General features: G+C 36.9%; 2 protein-coding genes across 3 annotated transcripts in view; both read right to left on the bottom strand.

Annotated features, from left to right (window-relative positions):
• The window catches only part of LOC120893353 (G-protein coupled receptor dmsr-1), a 63,834-nt gene extending 44,857 nt beyond the window's left edge, over positions 1-18,977 (bottom strand). For both annotated transcript variants that reach the window (XM_040295170.1, XM_040295169.1), the window contains exon 1: positions 18,160-18,977. The gene's annotated coding sequence lies outside the window, so the exon portion shown is untranslated. The remainder of the gene's footprint in view (positions 1-18,159) is intronic.
• Positions 1,857-5,438, bottom strand: LOC120893350 (slit homolog 1 protein-like). The gene is made up of 2 exons (XM_040295164.1): positions 5,281-5,438; positions 1,857-5,192 (listed from the first exon to the last, which is right to left on the bottom strand). Exons 1-2 carry the CDS (start codon positions 5,301-5,303, stop codon positions 2,105-2,107), a joined length of 3,111 nt encoding a protein of 1,036 aa, XP_040151098.1. The 5' UTR covers positions 5,304-5,438; the 3' UTR covers positions 1,857-2,104.
• Positions 18,978-19,309: the final 332 nt, after the last annotated feature.

The raw sequence follows: 19,309 nt of genomic DNA, 5'->3' as shown, positions 1-19,309 counted from the left end.
GCCCACAGATTTGTGTCTAATGATGTTTATACAGTTCCAAGTATTCGTTTAATGTCTTGTCACTAATTGGTGTCCAGTGTGGGCCGGACCGAGCTCTATAGGGAAAGTGATGTATAGAATATGTATAGCTATCTTATTTGTTTGACCTTGCGCTATATAAACTTATTACGAGTACGCCTCTTCGAGCTTGCTAATACATACATACATCTCGTGAAGAAAGTGAAGCATTAATATATTTTCAGTTGTATGTTGTATTTCGTGCATATTGTCAACATTATAGTATATTTGATTCCTTATATTCTTCTCTTGCAAAAAGTAAACTACGTTTTCCTGTTTAGCATTTACTTCCCGTGAGCATAGTTTCCTGTTGAATATTGCCGCGAGAAGCTACTAACACCTATACACAATTCAAGCCATGCAGACATAAACCAAACACGCGTTCTCTGAATATCTCGAGAAAGGCTATCTCGTGAAAAAAGGAAGATTTACGGTTTTATCTTCATACACACGACTCCATTAACGAAAGATTTACGCATACCATTTTTGTAGTTGGTCGCATCAGAAATTGCTATAACCTCCGTAATATATTTCGTTTTTTCCGCTGGATAATTGTAAAGTTTCAAACACGATGTTTAGATTCGCTTTGTGAAAATGTAAATTGAAAAACGAAATCAATTTTAAATGTTGAATGGATTACAGTTTTTACTTGAATTACGCGGTTAATGCGTTCCGAAGACATTAGCGAAACTCAAATATCTGCTTGAGTCGAACATCGCGATTTTATGCAGAATAACATAAATAAAGTATATTTTTTGGTTTGCGTGGACGTGGAGGGGATGGTGTACAATGAGCCAAGTTATTCATTCTTTTTATAGTTTTAAAATTGCAGTAACAAGGTGGGGTAACAAGGTAAATGAAATATTTGAATTTTTCAATTTATGATTCAATTTTTGAAAACAGCGTATCTTGGAATCCCCGTGGAGCGAGAAAACGGAACTCTGAGGCATACTGCACTTTTTAATTGTACAAGTTGATTTTTTGCACTAGCTTCTTTTTACACATCAAAACCAAGAAATGCTTTTGAAACCATATACTTGTATAAGACAAAAAAAACAAAAACAATTTGAATGCACGTGACTCTCAATTAAGATTGCGTCTTTTTGATATAACAGTTACTTGCAACAATTTTTAAAATCAATCTAAAATGTTACAGTGTTCACATTTTTAAACAATGGAATATATAGAATGAATTTATTTCATAATAAGATCTCCTTCTTTTGTTAGTGCCTCACTTTCTGTCTCACTTTATTTATTATTTCGTCTGAAGATAGGTTTGAGGAAGCTAGGGCCACCATAGAAGACTGTGATTAATCTCTTTGAAGAGACGTTAATCGAATGTTCTCGGGTAACTAACCCAATTATAAAGTACCCTTGCTTATAATCTACAGTTTTTTATCTTTACATTTCTGCTTAATTTGTTTTGTCGTATGGCAATCAAATGTTCTTGTTCTTATTTCACAATGAACTCTTTCAGTGTATGAGTACAACTAAAAAAGCAGTACAAAATAAGATGGAAAAGTGATGTAAGAAGAATAATGTATACTTTGTTTTATTTTCTATTCGGAAGGAACGGCTTGGGCCGTTTAGACCATTGCTTACGGCCAAAATGATTTAATGATTTAGTAAGACGCCCAAATTGATTTAATAAAAATGCATCGTGGTGATTCATCACACTCTTTAACAAGGTATAAAAATATAACATGTTTCTTGCGCCAGACTTAAAATCATACCGAAAAACTACCAAAATTTTAAAAAAGCACATTCCGTTTTTTGTTAAACTTATATAACCATGTTCGTTACAAAATAACACACATATATTTCTGCAGTTTTGTTTTATTTTAAACCAGTTTAAATCTTTTACAAATATCGCGGCATTCTTTCATTTGCTATTCAAATTTATCTGTTATTCATATGTATATGATGTTATTTGCAATTTATGCAAAAGAAAGCAATTAAACCCAGCTTTGTCTTCATTATAATGTCTCAATTACAGACTATACAATGTCTACCCTACTAGATTCTTGCTATTTCGTCTGTTTCATTTTCATGGGTCTAGTCCAAGAAGGCTTAACGATGGCAGCACTTCAAAGAAGAATTGATAATTAAAATTACGTAGGGGATTGTTTTGAAGATAGAGACTTGCAAGCCGTGGAAAACTTCTTAAAAATTCTACCGATACCGTAAGTAACCCATTGTTGGACAAATCTAGGCTGGTTAATGTTGGTAGCAACATACCATCGGTTGTTAGATTTAACGATGGCACATCCAAAGAGGAAGCGTTGAAATGACTAAGCTTGTAGAACACACCTAGTTGTGTAAAATCAAACATAACTAGCGGATTATGAGCTACATTTAATGACTCCAGATGCTTAAAATCTTTGAGTTGTTCCATAGAAGAAAGCCGATTAGATGACAGATCGATGTTAACCAGAGACGGTTCCACATTGGCCATTGCCAAAATGAGTGAGATGTTGTTGCGTGATGCCTTTAACTCAGTTAAAGCCGGTGTAACAATGAAAGAATCAATCATGTTGTCTGACATGTGAAGGAAACGCAGAGATTCATTAAGTTGTTTATAATTGTGCAATGGAAAGCTGGCGAAAGAATTGTTGGCGATACTCAAATGCGTCATTAAAACATTGTTCCGAAACAAATCGATCTCTAACTTACGCAACATATTATCTTGTAGAAAAACCTTCTCTAGATTGGACTGGTTGATAAATAAATCCCTGTCAAGTGATTGCAGCAGCATCCCATCAAGGCTAATGATTTGCAGGTTGATTAGGTTGGCAAACACATGTAACGGTAGCTGTGTCAGCTTATTGTAGCCTATATCCAGGATTTCCAAATTATCCAACCCCTCGAACGTACCTTCGGGAATCCATTCAATACAGTTATTTCTCAGGTTCAGTATCTTGAGGCTATGGAAAATGGCTAAATCTCCTGCCGCCAGCTGGCGAATATTGTTACCTTCCAGGTAAAGCTCATGCAACGAGCTATCGGAAGCAAAAGTATCCGGGTTCAAATGAGTGAGACGATTGAACGACAAATCCAACACTGACAACATCCGAGAAGTGCGGAACAACCCTTTCGGAAGAATAGTTAGCTCGTTTTCGCGCAAATACACCTCCGATGAGTACACCGAACCAAACAACCAAAATGCTTCCGGCTCAATCTCTACGATGGAGCACCTTACTAGGCTGATATATTTCATCAGCTTTGGTTCGGGTATAAATTTTTTACTGAGTCGCTGCAGGCGTACCTCGTTTAACGACAGTCGTTCTAGGTTCATGTTCCGTTGCAGAAATTGGTCTGGAATGTTTGCTATCGGATTGTTAGACAGATCGAGGTGTTTTAGCCGAGGTAGGTTTTGTATTATCCTGACTGAAATCGTTTCAAGCCCATTGTCTCGCAGCGAAAGCTTATCGAGCGCTTCCTGAGAAACAAATACATCTTCTGGTAAGCTGGTTATATCATTTCCGTTAAGATAAAGCTCATGAAGAGTTCGTATCCCGACGAATGTATCAGGGCCGATGTAGTTAATTGTGTTATTTGACAAGTTTAACACCTTTAGGTTAATCAGGCCTTGAAAACTTTCATTCGACAACCGATGCAAATGATTATACGCCAACATCAAATGAGTTATATTAGACGAGCCGTTGAATTCTCCTCCCTGCAGCTCGCTCACTTGGTTTCCTTCAAGGTTTAAGGTTTTGAGATGCTTTAAGTTCTTCACAAACTCTATATTTGACAAAAGGTTAGCCTTGGCCTCAAGCGATTCAATGCTTTCTTGCTGTTTTTGAAAAATACGCGGTGGCATTGAGACCAGGTGATTATAGCTCAATTCTATAACACGTAGAATTGGACAATCCACAAAAGCATCTTCCTGTATCTCTATGAGGTTGTTTCGGTCGAGATACAATGCCTCTAGGATGGGAAGCTCGGCGAAAAACTTCGATGGAAAAGTTTCGATGAAATTGCTTGATAGGCGTATCTCCTTCACTTCCAGATTCTCAAGGAATAGCTCCTCTGGGACTGATTTTATTTTATTATTGCTTGCCGCAAATACCCGCAAATGGGTGAGCCCAGCCAGTAGCTCCACTGGTAGCTCTTCCAGATAGTTATCATTGAGTTCGATCAACGTCGTGTTGACCGCGTCATGAAACGTATCAGGCGCGATGCCACTAATGCGATTATTATTGAGCCATATGGCATCAAGATTTTCTAGCACAGTAAGCATGGTTCGATCAAAATAAGTGAGCAAATTATTTCGCAGATCTAGCGCAAATGGTTGAATCGACGGGAAAAACAGCAGCTGAAAATCTTCTATATGATTCCAACGCAAGTTAAGCTCTTCTAGGTTGCTTAGGTTTCGCAGTAAAATAGGTGAAATAAGTGTTAGGGAATTGTTACTGAGAGTTAATGTTCGTAGATCGCCTGTGTTGGAGAACAGATTTTCTGGTACATTCTCCAAACGATTACTATCCAGTTTGATAGACTCCACATCACTTAGTGAATCAAATACCGTTTCGGGCAAACTTTCAATTAAATTGACTGATAAATCTAAATCCCGGATATTTGGACAATATTGAAACACATTGGCTTCTAACGTTGTTATGCGGTTGTTTGACACGATCAAGGATTCCATCAAAGTTAGATCACGAAACCATTCGGAAGCAACTGTTGTCAGGCCGATATCGATAAGCTTTAGTGTTCGTAGCGTATATAATCCATGGAAGATGGTTTGCGGCAGGGCCTGCAAAGGATTTTCTGCTATCATAATGGCGTCAACACGCTCTAGCCCGTGAAAAGCTCTCTCATGCAGAATGCATGTCTGCGTCCTGGTTAACTGAATATCAGTAACATTTGGAAGTGATGCAAATACCAATTCGGGGACGTACTCCAGCACACTGTCTATGAATGAAACCGTGATATTCGATTTCCCGTCATACCCACTTATCGCCAGCTGGTATGTGGGTAGCTGATGGTCATTGAGTATCCGTACGGAAGCTCCGACAAATTTGCACCTTGCAACGTTGTGAATACAATTTAGAGTTGACGGTATAGTTGCACAATTTGACAGAACAAAGCTCCCGGTAATTACAACTGCGATCAGCATGGCCGTCCGTTGCCTGAGTAGAAACAACACCACAGAAACAGAGGATTAAATTACAATTACCGAGAGTAGAGGTCGTGGAATCGCTGAAACTTGTTACTCACAGAAACACACCACAAATTTCCATCCTGCACTGAGCGTTGTGGGGATTTATCGAAATAAAAAAAACCCTGGATGGGAGCTGTCCTATGCAAGCTACCCCAGGGCCTCGTTATTCTACTTGCGGCCTATTTTGCGAACAGTACCGGACACCTCACCATCACAGCAGATGCTTGGGGAATGAACGATCAGAGCATCCAAATTTGATAGCATTCCATCGAATCGCGAGCAAGCGATGTTAAAATAATCAACTCGGTTTTAATTTGCCCTTGACCTTAGAGGCCAAATGAGCAATTTTCGAGTAATGCCTGGTTCGAGGAATATTCTTCTCTAAACACTGATTACCGTGCGACAGAAAACGCTTTACCATTCATAGGTTTTGTGAATTACATTATTCTACTTTTAAATTGTTGAGCAAATCACCTAAAGTTAATACAAATATTTAATTTAACATGATCTATGAATTGCTGTTTGATATTTACTGTGATATGCCGCATTTGAAGGATTGTTTTTTGAAACTAATAACACATTAAATGTTCGTGCCTGTAATAACCGTTATCTCAGAATAGGTAGATTATATTATTGTAACACGCTAAGTTTATGCTACGCTCAATGACTCAATCGCAGTGACGGGAGGAAGAGTGTGTACATATATTTTCGGTAAAGACAAATTCAAGAAATTCTGGAAGGGGATGATTCACGATCGTTAGTCGAGTATGTTATTATATTTTTCGAATTAAAATAAAGAACCATACTTTATATAGTATTAAAGTTCCTCCATATAAATTACATTGTTAAATCACATTCAGTTTGAAATATATTTAGTTAGAAAGGCACACTTAATTCACGAGTCAGTTCAAATGTAAAAGTACTCGCTGGAGCTGCATATATTCTTCAAACCCCTGATTATATGCTACTTTATTAGATTACATATTTACATTTAAATATACATAGGTTTAGATCGACTGCAATTGTTGGGCTGAAAAAGAAGAAGACTTAGAGAAACCTTTGGACAACGCATCACTTTTACATTTATAAAAAAAAGTAAAAGAAAAGTTCATTCTTACGTAAGGCCTCCTGTTCCTGACCCCCCCCGGCTGTTATTTTATTGTACAATTTGCTTCACACTTTTTCTCATCTTGCGAGGAATTTTGAAGAATGTAAATAATTGAAACTTCAAAAGTACCAGATATTAATATAATTAACGCTTACCTTTTCCTGTTGCTAAGGTCTAGATAAAATGTTGCGTAAAACAAACCAAAAGAAAAACAATGCCATTCTCCAGTTGGTAATAAAAACACAAAATTAGATTGTAAAGATATAACCAGACCCGGCAACCATTTGGCACTGTGTTTGTGTCCCTAACGAAACACTCGTAAACCAGTCCCTCGAGTACGTGGGATGGTATGTTGAGACCAATTTGAAAAATTCTCCAATGGCAGAATCACGGTTAAAGGCACGATCTGAAAAAATAAAATGTTCAAGCTCTGCCGTTCGATTTGGTCGCCAAGATTCGCTATGGCATTACTCTATTAAAAAAGAAACAGCAGTAAAAGCTGACACTGGTTACAAACGAGACGATTTTCTCGCCACCTTCACTCTCATAGATTTCTTGTGAAGCATCGTGATGACATGAAATCTAATTTGCGCTTTTTACCACATTCTTAACAGGATGAAGTCAACCCTGTGCAATTTAATCCCTAGAAAGAATCTTAATTGATGCAGAAGTAACGAGAAAGGATTTAAAAGTATGTCACTATTATACCTTTCTTTATATATTTTTTCTAATACCATCACCTTGTCTAAATTTGCAAAATTATCTGAACCGTTTAAACTTTAATAAAATAATTTTAAAGTGTTAAAACATATGTAATGTAGCACACACTCAAACGCATCGTGAGTCGTTACTAAAATTTCTATTACAGTTTTTTGAAAAATCGTTCTACAAATTTGGTTTGCAAGTTCAAAACAATAAACCTGTCAAAAAATTTTTTTTTTTTTGTATTTCAAAAATGGAATTCAACTATTATTCTTATAAAACTTATAAAACCTTTAAAACAAGTTATAAAAACACTTTCGAAAAATCCGAAAAAATAACATCTATAGTTTTAGTATAGTTTTAGTATATCTAACGGTATGAAAAATGCATGCAGCTAAGCTTGAAAATATCGACATACAATTTTTTTAAATCCATCTACCCTGTTTTGTTTTTTCAATAAACAATAAAATTCTTCAAAGGCCACGGCTACAAGCTTCCCACAAAAGATAACCAGCAGTGGGCTAAATAAAGCATACCAACTCACAGACAATATAAATGTTTGTTGACTACTAACCCAATCGATGAATACTTTTTAATTGAATCGTACAGAATAATAAAGTTTTTTAATTGAAACAACATACGTCATTGGTTACAAAAAGCACAGAAAGGGAAACCAGCCTCATGTTCCATCCTAAGTATCGGACCACTAGTTTTTGTCTAGCACTTGAGAAACTTATCTGAGATCGCAACATATTCAACCCTTTTCAGAAACGTAAACGCTTCAGCTTTTCACTGTTTGTAGTCCGAACAATCAACCAAGGACAATCGAAATGACATGCGTGTAGCTACCATTTTCTAGTCTGCTTCTTTTTCAAGCTCTTTTTATGCGATGAACAAACATCGACATCCAACGGTTAACCTAACACGATGGACAAGAATTTCGACCAGCAATTTAACCACCATCTTGCTATCCACGACGTAAAGCACCATCATACGCACTTCCGAGAATCTCACGGAAAAGGACGAGATCTGATAAAACTTTTAACCGAAACCGACTGCAAACGGGTTGAATGGAGTTTCCTGCATGTGGATTTTGTGTGGTTTCTGGGTGGATGAAGACATTAAGATCTCAAGCTTGGAAAACCGAAAACTCCTACCGTACACACCCAACCTACACGATAGAATAATTCGCTGCAAAACATAAATATTTAGGTTCCACCGATCAAGGAGAAAAAATGACACGCAACCTGTATCTTTTAGACAGTTCTACAAAAGATGTGGTTTATTTAAAAACGAATAAAAGAAAACTTAGTATCACGTGCTAACATTGCATAAAACATGACGAAACAATGTGGAAAGAAAAAGTTTGATTTTGTCCAATTTCTCTTCCTCGTTTTTGAGGACCACGTTAAATGGGAAACATCTGCAAGAGGCGGTAGTAATCATAAAGCTGCCGTGCCCTTACTTATACATATAAACGAAAACAGTCCTATACAGATTTAGAGTCCATTGACTTTTAGAATAAAGCATAGTTATGTGGTTGTTATGCGTAAATGCGTAGCAGGAAAAATGTTGATTTCGTTGCTGTCAGATTCGTGAACATAAAAAAACTATTTAATTAGTGACTGTTTCTAAATAAAGCGTTGGTTAACTTGAGCATTAAACCGTCAGAACATTGGTTCCCTTGCATAGAACAATATTTCGATGTGATAATGTCACTTTTTGCACCGTTTTCGAGCCCATGGTAACAATGTTAAGATGTTATTGAATATTTTTACAACTTTTAGTAAACATTTGACGTCCAACTGCAATACTGAAGCCTACCTGAACCTTATTCAATCGTAACAATTGAAACCCTAAAGTTGATCCGTTTGCTTCATGGAGTTTGGTCTTTCGTTTTTATCTTCACTTATAAAAATGATTAGAATTTATTTGCCAACAGTTTTTAATTTTATATTCATCTTTGACTATTCAATAAGTACACAATGAATTAAAATCAAGTTCTAAAATAATACGCGCAAAAAAATAACAACAAAGAAAAGGACCTGCAAAATAAAGACATACGTAAATATTTGAGAACGCAAATATTTAGTTACGATTGAGTTCAGATAACCATCAGCATTTTAGTTTAATTACTAAAAGTCAAGTCAAATGTTTGCTTGTAGTTAAATAATGTTCAAAATATGTATGCCTAAAATATATATTAGACTCGAAAAAGGTGTATTAACTACATGTTTAATAAATATGTAAACAAAATAATGCTTCCGTTGTTTTATGTCATACAGCCAGGTAACAAAAAAACTCAATCAGTTTGCTCAATTTCTAGTTAGCGAGAATGAACCAAATAATAGACTGATGATAAATTACTTATTTGCTAGATGGTAAAAACGAAATTCATGTTAGATGAGCATGTCCGTTGTCGCACTTCTACAAACTAATCAGTGAAAGGTGATTACATTAACATTAGTAATTCGGTTACTTGATTTGCTTTTTTCTAGGAGATAGTTCATCAGGCAAACCGTATTATATGTTCATTTGCTTTTCACTGTTCTTGCACAAATTGATCCCACCAGCAGTTTCATTACTGCACTCTCCGGTCCTTTATTGTGGGATAGTGCTATTTTTCTTCACATTATACTATATGAGGGCAGGATTTGGGATTGTTAGTTATGGGATTAGACCCGAATCAATAAAGCTGTAGTCCTTTTGTGACAATTGGTACCTTTTCCAGAAGGTTGTTTGAACGAAGCATATAAATATGTTCACAACACAACTACTGTAGTTTTAGTTATACTTCCGCCTACGGGGATGTATGAGAAATTAACAATATGCAGCAAACTGTATTGCAAAACCTATTAATATTAGAAAATGGTCCAGCAAACTTAGATCTGAAAAAGCTATTTTTAGTTATAGAACGTGCGTTGTTCTGATAACGAACGAAAACAAAGCTCCAGAATGTACCTTTCCGAGAATCATTTGGGGGATCATGGGCAAATTTCGAGTGGCTATACTGATGCTGTCACTTGCTATGTCCTCGTTAGATATTGGAAACTGTTGACGCATTCAACAATTATCCAACATGCATACCTTCTTGACTAATACTTCGTATTTAGTGGATAATGCTTCAAGATTGTACAATGATTAGGATGTTCATTTTTGGAATTGTTTGTCACGTATTTGGTTTCTCAAAAAGCTCTTCAAATTTAGTCATGATCCAACGAATCCTATGGTATAGCAATTTCAATGTTTGGTATACTGACTGTTGTTACTACCATTTTTTTTATCTGTATCTGTTTTATCATTTATATTTATAACTTTTGCGTTTCTTCTTCTATGGCACTGCAAGCGTTTCTTCTTCTATGGCACTGCAAGCGTTGTCGGCCAAGGCCTGCCTGTACTACTAGTGGGCTTGACTTTCAGTGACTTATAATTAGACAATTATTGCATTTAACTTTGATTTTGATGATACTTTGAATTGTACGGCACATCCCATTCAATGGCATGTCAACCATAAAATTACAACAAGATTAATGCAAAACAATATACAATATATTGTAATAACAAACGAGTAAATCAAGAGACAAATCATAGAGCATTAATTCCAATTACCAAATGGTAGACGATGAGCTACTAAGTCCTATATTATATTATATGCGTCCTATCTATATTATAAAAACTTTTATTTTAAAAAATAAATGTTTTATAAATGTTCTTGTCATAAATTAATGAACGATAATAAACACGGAATTTGAATTATCGAACATGGAATGAATATGGAATCGAATTATTCCTGGATGTCTTTGTACATAAAAACAGACAATACAGACTTTGTGTATATAAAAAACCGGTCTAAACTTATATTCTCCTATCTTTCCAACTTATTCCTCATTAAATCTAAAAGCATTTGCTCGTTTATAACAATAAAACAATAAAAAACTAATTCAACGAACGAAAGCAATACAGAGGAGTGTTTGCTCTGGGTAGGTATAATGTTACTCGATAGTTGTTTTTCATTTGTTACCTCTCCTAACCATAGCATAACTCTTCATTTCGGACCATGCACAAGTCATGAAACAAAACCTAATAAAAATAGCACACATTTTTGCAGGTGCGATACAGTTTCGACTGACAAACAACGTATACAATAGGGTGTATTTGTATCGCTTGCACAATATGTGTGGTTTATGTAGTTTGTTTGCCATGATACCTACGTTATTTATTATTGCTATTATTTTATGACCTGTGTTTCGCATGTGTCTGGTGATAAAGCCAGTCTTTTGACCATACACATTATTAATTATTTATTTAGTTTATTACTACAGTCTTGTGGTATTGTAACACTCACTTTATTAAATAATACACTGAATTAAACAAATATCTGACTTATCCGTAAGAATTAGTAATCATGGATTAGTTATTAGAATTAGTTTGTTCGTAGTCATGCGTTCCGTATAATCACTGCCCATAAACAAATACCTAACGTGACCTTTTTCTACCAAATAATCCTTCAATTTGCGTCATGATCACAAACATTCTGCATCATCCGAATTTTATCTCGCAGCCAACGGGGCTAATGATTGAACGGTGTAGACAGCGGGAAGTATGCCATCTATTGCCGAACACTTGCTTCCACTCAACAATCAGCTCACTTTCACTCAGCATTGGCGAGAAGATGCTTGTTTGTAAAATCACTTTAGCCTCAGTAAGTAAGCTTTGGCACGAAAAAGAATTCGTCGAAAAAACTGCCGAATCTCGTCGTAGCGATACCGTAGGCCGAGGTCATGATTTGTTAACGAAACGTGACGAATGTTGTCAGTTTGTCGTTGGAGGGAAAGCCTCATGAATATTGAAGAAAAAAACTTTCAACATCATGCCATAACTTCTGGCAGTATAAATATGCTTTTTGTTTGGATCGTGTTTTGAGTTAATGGGCTCTACCATTAAATTGAGTTTTTGTCAATAAGAAATACTTCGAACGATTAAGTTTTCATCACCCTGTTGCAGCTCAATTACCAAGGACATTGACTTAAATTAGGAAGCACAGAGTTCGACGTTTACTGTGTATGAAGGATTTTCTTTATTGTATTGCACTGTATATTTTAATCGTATTGTTAATTTTATTTATACAACAACTACAAAATAAAGCTTTCGTCGTGCTTTATCTGCATCACCAAGGAATTTGAGGAATGTAAACAAAATCGAATAGCACTGATAATTATATTTGATAGGACCTTATTTAACGAACCTGATTAGAAGGTAAATCTGATTTTATGAAATAAAGAAAAAATATTTCAAAGAGCATCTTCAAAAGCTCGTTTATGCACCGTGTCCATAATATTATAACATTCAACACATCAGCCTCGTCCGATTGCTCAACTGAGAAGGTCAAGAACTTCACCCCAAATAAACATCTACGAAGGAACCCAAAGAAAGAAAATTGAATAATTAGATTGTGTGACTACAACAAGTAGATTAAAGTTCGCTTTCCTTTGGCCCGTCTGTGGGCTACTCAGACGAGAGTGGTCACTTTAACGCAAAGACAAAGAAACTTCTGCATGATGGCTTATACAGCTTAGTCGACCATTTTCTGGAAGTACTTCAACTAAAGCATCAATTTAAGCTGTTCGTTATCATTTTGCATTACTCGCACGTCCATCAGAGAACAGTTTAGGACAAAAGCATCAAGAATAGACGAAAAGCAATTGAAGAGTTTTGACGAACAGTGATACCTTACACAATAAACTCAATCCATCTCAATGATGAGGTTTGTCTCGACTTAAACTAAAATTTAATTGTTTCACTATCAATATTATGTAAAAAAGCTTTGGTTCTATTGTTTTCAAACTTATTGCGTTTGATTAACTTTAGGTAAAATGTATTTAAAACAATTTGTTGCGGATTTGTCACCGATAGCCACTAGTGGTAATCGTATAATCAAACCGGTTATTTGGACAAATAAGAATAGTAAATGCATAAAACATTAGTTTAAAATAAATTATGCATACATCCGTTTTTATATATTCAGGAGTATATACATCCGTTTATAAATTTGGAAAAAAACAGCACACAAGCATCAACAACCATTCTGGAGCAAAAATCATTTTGCATTAAAACCCGTAGTATTCGACAATTAAAGGGTGCTTGCACTACTATTCATGATTTTATTCATTAGATTGTGACACTGAAACCTTAATTAACCTTTGCCACAAAAAATACAACAAATAAATTGCACAAATTTGTTACCAAGTGATTCTAGTTTTTTTAGTAATAATTGATTGATTCAAGCCCCGAATAGACCGTGCCCCCATACGTAGGACTGACTATCTTGCTATGGTAATAATAAGTCATAGAAAGCCAAGCTCACTTCACTAGTGGGTACAAAGGCAGGCCTTGACCGACAACGGTTGTTGTGCCAAAGAAGAAGAATTGATTGAATAATTTGGCAATAATTGAATTATTGAATGTTGCATATTTTAAATTTTATATTACCATTTATCAAACCTCGTCGTTTTTGTAGCAGTACTTTTCTACAAAAATCGCCGTTAGCAAAAAAACACCATTCATCTTAACTTATCAGTTTGCTACTGTCTATCACTCTATTCGGATTCCCACACACATTTTTAGGGAATCCGTTTATTTGAGATGAGTAACTAGGATAATTCTGTTCATTAGCAATTTGTATTGTAAATATACTATCATCCCAAAGTCTAAAACTAAGCGTACATTTATACTTGCTTCATATTGACCCAAATGTTACATAACGAGTCTGTCATTTTGTTTTATTATAATAATGTTTCCATTTTAAAAAATGGACAAAAAAATGCCGATTTTTTGCAGTGCTACCTTATCCCCGTATCCGTTACGTAACGTTAAATGCACTAACAATAATCTATAACCCATGAGTCAGCAGACAAAATTTGACACATCTATCAGCCGAATTTTTACCCTGATGGTCAAAAAAGTGTAGCAACTTTGCTCAGAAAAGTGCGCGATCAAAGAACGGCACTCTACCACGTTGAAAACGGACATCTCCAACATCTTGGCACTATTAGACAACAATCGGAGCATGGTTTCGAACTGCTGACGACTACATCGCTGCGTTCGTTTGGCTGAGTGGTCGGTGCAACTAGCCAAACAGTGAACATGTACCTGGAGAACTTGAACATACATGTCAAGGAGCATATATCACGTTCACTGGTTTCGAAGCTGTTGGCAATGCCCCACAATTCGAAGCGATCATTTGTGAAGATGAAGTGGCTGAATTTTGATGTGGTATCCTAAATAGCGAACCGGCCCAAATTCCGCCAGCTGGTCGTCTCATCGAGAATGTCTGAACCAACCTGAAGCGTAAGATCTACACCAACAATTTAGTCGCGAAAACTGAGGAGGAGTTGATAAAAAAACGAGGATAGAACTCATAACCATGTCTACACGCATGTCTTCGTTCGCCATAGCGAAATTTCCGAATAACTGCCGGAAGTCATAGATTTTTTAGCAGATAAGCTCGAACTGCCTTTCATGGGAAATTTACCGTATCTGTCTTAGTTTTATTTATCGACATCCGAAAAAAGTCATTTTTTAGGCAACCGTTGGGTCAAAGCAATGTTCATTTATTTACACATGCAAGCATACGAATTTGCTGTTATTTACATTTATTAAGGTACGCGAAAGAAAATCACGCTAACATAATCTTGAGATTTCGTAACTCCAAATCTACAGTAAAAGCAAACTACACACAAAGCAAACATCATATCTCACCCACCCCAACCAGCATCTTATCGCTCGGAAAAGATTGATGTAATTGGCGAACCACCGATCGGACGACCGAATGTAAACCTCGCAAGGTTTAGCAACAGTTCGTGGATAGATTACGATACATGTGAGCGGGTTGATGACCAATTGTATCACCTACTTCCCAAACGGACTGACCAAAGTTGAGGGATTATGGATTGGCGTTCCTCACTTCCAACCTCTCGCCTCTGGCTCGACGACCACTTGTGGCCTTCGGGCGATTATTTGATAAAGGATACGGCTACAAAAGTCAATATCCGGCAAATGTTGGTTTTGGCACAGCTTTCGTACCGGAAAATGACGAAGCTTTTCCCATTTTTCACGCTCAGCTGGCGGAAAGAACGGCTTAATGGTCAGAGTTGGTAGGTGTACCCTGAACATGCCAACACCATATGTGGTTTGGGCCTATGTGTAGCTTTTTTGGGTGCCTTATTGTGAACCGTTCGACAGGATGTGTATCAATGGGAATCCGCTGAAAGAAAGAGCGATAAAATCCATCTCATCATCAAAAAGCATACAGGCGATACCACGCCTCAATGGCAACCAGTTGTTCTAGGCTTCAAGAAATGTCCTCCATCTTTTCAGTGTTTTGTCATCTACGATGTTTCTGATTATATTTTGTTAAGAATTATTATGCATTTCAAATAATGTATCCTCACTAGCGTATGTTAAATCATCTAACTTAATTTTTAATTGCAGCTACTGATTTTTTTATGATGAATGCATTTTAAGTAAATGAAAATGAGTTACATTTTTCACATTATACACTGTTATTACACTTTCTGTTCCTTGTGGAAAATAGCCGCGCTGAATGCTTGACGACAAGACTATGTTATGTTCTTCCCTTAGGAATTCATACGAGGGCAAGCAGTACAGAGGTGACAGTTTGTGACATACATTTTATTCCGTACTAGACCATCTGTTATTCAAACAGACCGACGTCAAAACCACACAATGATTCTTGTGTCATATGAATTGTATATCTGTTGCATACTGTTTCCCAGCTCAAGATACAACAATTCGAAGTTCTTGAACTGTCACACGGTTCCATATTCGGTTCAGGAAATATAGCAAAAAAAAAAGAAATACATAAAGTGCTGTTTTTCTTACATAAGCTCAAACGCAAACAATGTTTGTCAGCAGAGGCATTCACGATGAATGAGAATAAAAAATATCAGCAATGTAAACTTTATAACTGTTTACCTTCTCAGCTTTAACACCAATCCACCTTGCCGGATCCATTATTCCTGGTTTTGTCTACCCACATGTAGTTAGCTACATTGGTAGCATACGCCCGCTCATAAATCTGATTCGCTAGCAATGCGATACGTTCCCCACGAGCATCTGTTGGTACGGAAGCTTTTCAATTCTTCGTACTAATAAATTCGGACGGCGTCAACAACATGATCGAAAATGACTTTCGCTGTAACACCTACTGTTCACCTTTTGGCAGTCCAATTCCACATCAATGAACCGATTGCACCAAGGATGTACAATTCTGGCTTAACGTAGTGCTTCCAACTTACTTTGAACTCTTATCAACCATAACGTGCTTCCACGTGTTTTATTCAACATTCTCAACATTATTACTTTCACAGCTCAAAAACAATATGCAAAGAACGAGTGTGTGCGGCAAAGTACACATAATTACTTGCTATGAATTCAATGCAACAATCAATAAATATCATTTCAATTTATGGTCTCATCTACCCACAACGTTCACTACCATATTTCGCAAAATAATAATACAACATCAGTTTGTTTTTTTTTTCTCAATGTCAAACTACCTGCTACACTCATTTGCTTGGCTGGCTTTTCTAATAAAAATTCTCAAATATTTGCTTTGCTATATGCGAACACATCAGCACGGTTCGTGTAAAGTATTTGCCTGGATTCTATTTGCAAAGAGAGAATACTTTTCTAATGTTTATTTTTTCTCTTTTTTAATCAACTCGAAGTACCGTGCGTATGTGAGCATGTTTTCGCTCCGTGTATGCTCCTTTTATGCAAACCTATACATTTTGCCTTGAACCCCCTTTTAATTGACTCTCGTGTACCCGTTCGTTTTCCATGCAGAGGCAACAAAGGTGATTGTGCAATCTCAACCTAAACACGTCATGCGTAATAATCTGCAGCATAATTAACTCCGTTGGACACCATTAACAAATAACTTATATTATATTTACTCACTCTACAGTCCTGTGAGCTAGATTAAATGTCAGCATTCTGCAAGCTTCCAATTACCAACGATCATATTTCGTTGCGAATGTCGCTGAGACGATTTAAATGTTTTGTTAGTTCTAGCTCTAATCTTTCTTTTGCATTGATGTACATATTTCATATCCATCGATATGGTTACGGGCTTTCCTGCTTTGAACTAAATTTTATCGTGGCTTAGGATAACCATTGCGGTGCAATGTAAAAACTACAAAAGCGCAAGAATATAACAAAAATCACGTACGGCTGTATGGATCTATGTGTATCCGAACGTGATTTTATTTCAAGCCAGCAGTCTGAACAGTGTCATAAAATATTAACTTTTCCATCAACGAGTTTTCATCGTTTATTCAAAGAAACGATTGCCGCAGAGGTACACTTCCTGGCAGAGTGACTGTGTTTTCTAACGATTCGTTGGTTAACATACATATTTAATTAATCGTAATTATAAGTTAGCTTTTTCATCACCGATTTCACTCAAGTAATTTGCTAAAGTACTGCTTGCAGTTTGAAAGCTGCTTTGTTGATTGTGCTGTAGATTTAAAACAAGCGTCAGCAACAGAGCAATGTGACGAAATTTGCGAGGAATTTATCGCAGGAATTCGATCTTAAATCGCAACGCTTAGAGCTGTTACATCAATACAACAGTTTGAGCATCTCACACTGTTGCAGACAAGAAATTTAATCACCGTAATCACTCATTTTCCTGCCACCGACTACCGTTCCTCGATTGGTCCAGCAATAGCATGTAACCGATCCGCTTCATTTACTAAATAAGCTTTTTTTAAGTCACGTGCCACAAAACTGTGGAAACCATGCCATAGTTCCAGTATGGAATCATTTGGTAATTAGCTATTCGTAGAACGTTCGTTTTAAACAATGGTATTTTGCAACGACGAGAGTAAAAATAAAGAAAATTAATTATAAAAATTGATCGTTTAGATCAACATTAGAACACGAGTGAATAAGAAGTCATTAACACCACATCAATGGACGCCTCATATGAGCAATTATGCGAACAAGATACTGAAGAGGGCGACTCAGTGACTTTATGGTAAGCATACGTGTTAAGCTTGAACGATTTGCGCCCTACAGCCAAACCTTTCCTCCACATTACCTGCACTGGATAAAATTTCACTCCTTCAGCAGCGTATAATGATGGCCACCGAAGGGCAAACCGCAGTGTACTCCAAAAATGATGAACGAGCTCGGGACCACTTCGAACGTACTTGCTCCTGCCGTATGCTGGTCGATCGCTGCTGTGTAAAATCCCTTCGCAAACAGTGCGGTAACTCCAGTGGTATTAGCGGTAAAACTTATGCAAAACTATTCCCATAAGTACAACGTACAGATATGGTGCTTTGACCGAAATAAACTGAGCAAACGCGAGCATGCATTCAAATTTATTATCTCAATCAGTACTGTACTGTTTTCCACCGAAATTGTGCCCGCATGTTTTTAATACATTCAAAACACACTCTCATCCCAACCATCCGTCAGTGCACTGGCGTTCAACCCTATCGTTGGCACTCACAAAATATGTAAAACACTGCGGTGTCCAACCGGACCACCAAACAAACACACACTTTCTTACACACTCGCGCACAACATAGATAATATCGACCTGGAGAGAGGCATTCAACGGCCAATCTATTCAAGCTAATTTATTACACTCGAAAAGCTAGACACAGCACCAAACAACGTTTGAGAAAGCATGATATACAAAAATGTACGATACGCCGATACACCACTTTCTTACTATACGAATGGTTCGGTTAGGTACACCGTTTGCTGAACCTCTAGCACCCCTTTAAGGTTGGCTGCCGTAAACTATGATTCGCGAAGAAACACACAATTCTGCTATCTTATGCTTCCGTAGCGTAGACGCACGCAAAAAGGAACAGAATATGTATAAATTCCTTCCGTGTGCTACCATCGACTCCGAAAGCCTGAATGAATCCAGCGGACGTGCGGATCGTTTTATTTATCGAATGCGCTACGTCGTTTGAATCCGCTGTCGCTGGCATTCTCTCACAAACTCTCTTTGGCTCTCTGTCCGTTGTGTGATCTCACCGCCAAATCTTGCCAGTGGCTTGATACTGCCACCGGTTGGAATGTTTATGCAAACGAGTAAAGCGATAAAATTCAACGAAGCAACGTCGCCTCGCCTGCATTACTCGATGTGCGCCACTAGGCGTCTCCATCAGCTCCCTTGCTAATGGATCTGCGTTGAAGAAACATCTGTTTCCGTTGTCAGGGAGAGTGTT

The sequence above is a fragment of the Anopheles arabiensis genome, chromosome 2 (genome assembly GCF_016920715.1).
Source record: "Anopheles arabiensis isolate DONGOLA chromosome 2, AaraD3, whole genome shotgun sequence".
NCBI classification, from domain to species: Eukaryota; Metazoa; Arthropoda; class Insecta; order Diptera; family Culicidae; genus Anopheles; species Anopheles arabiensis.
Note: the sequence above shows the minus strand (reverse complement) of the source record. Positions and strands in the feature narration are given on the sequence as shown.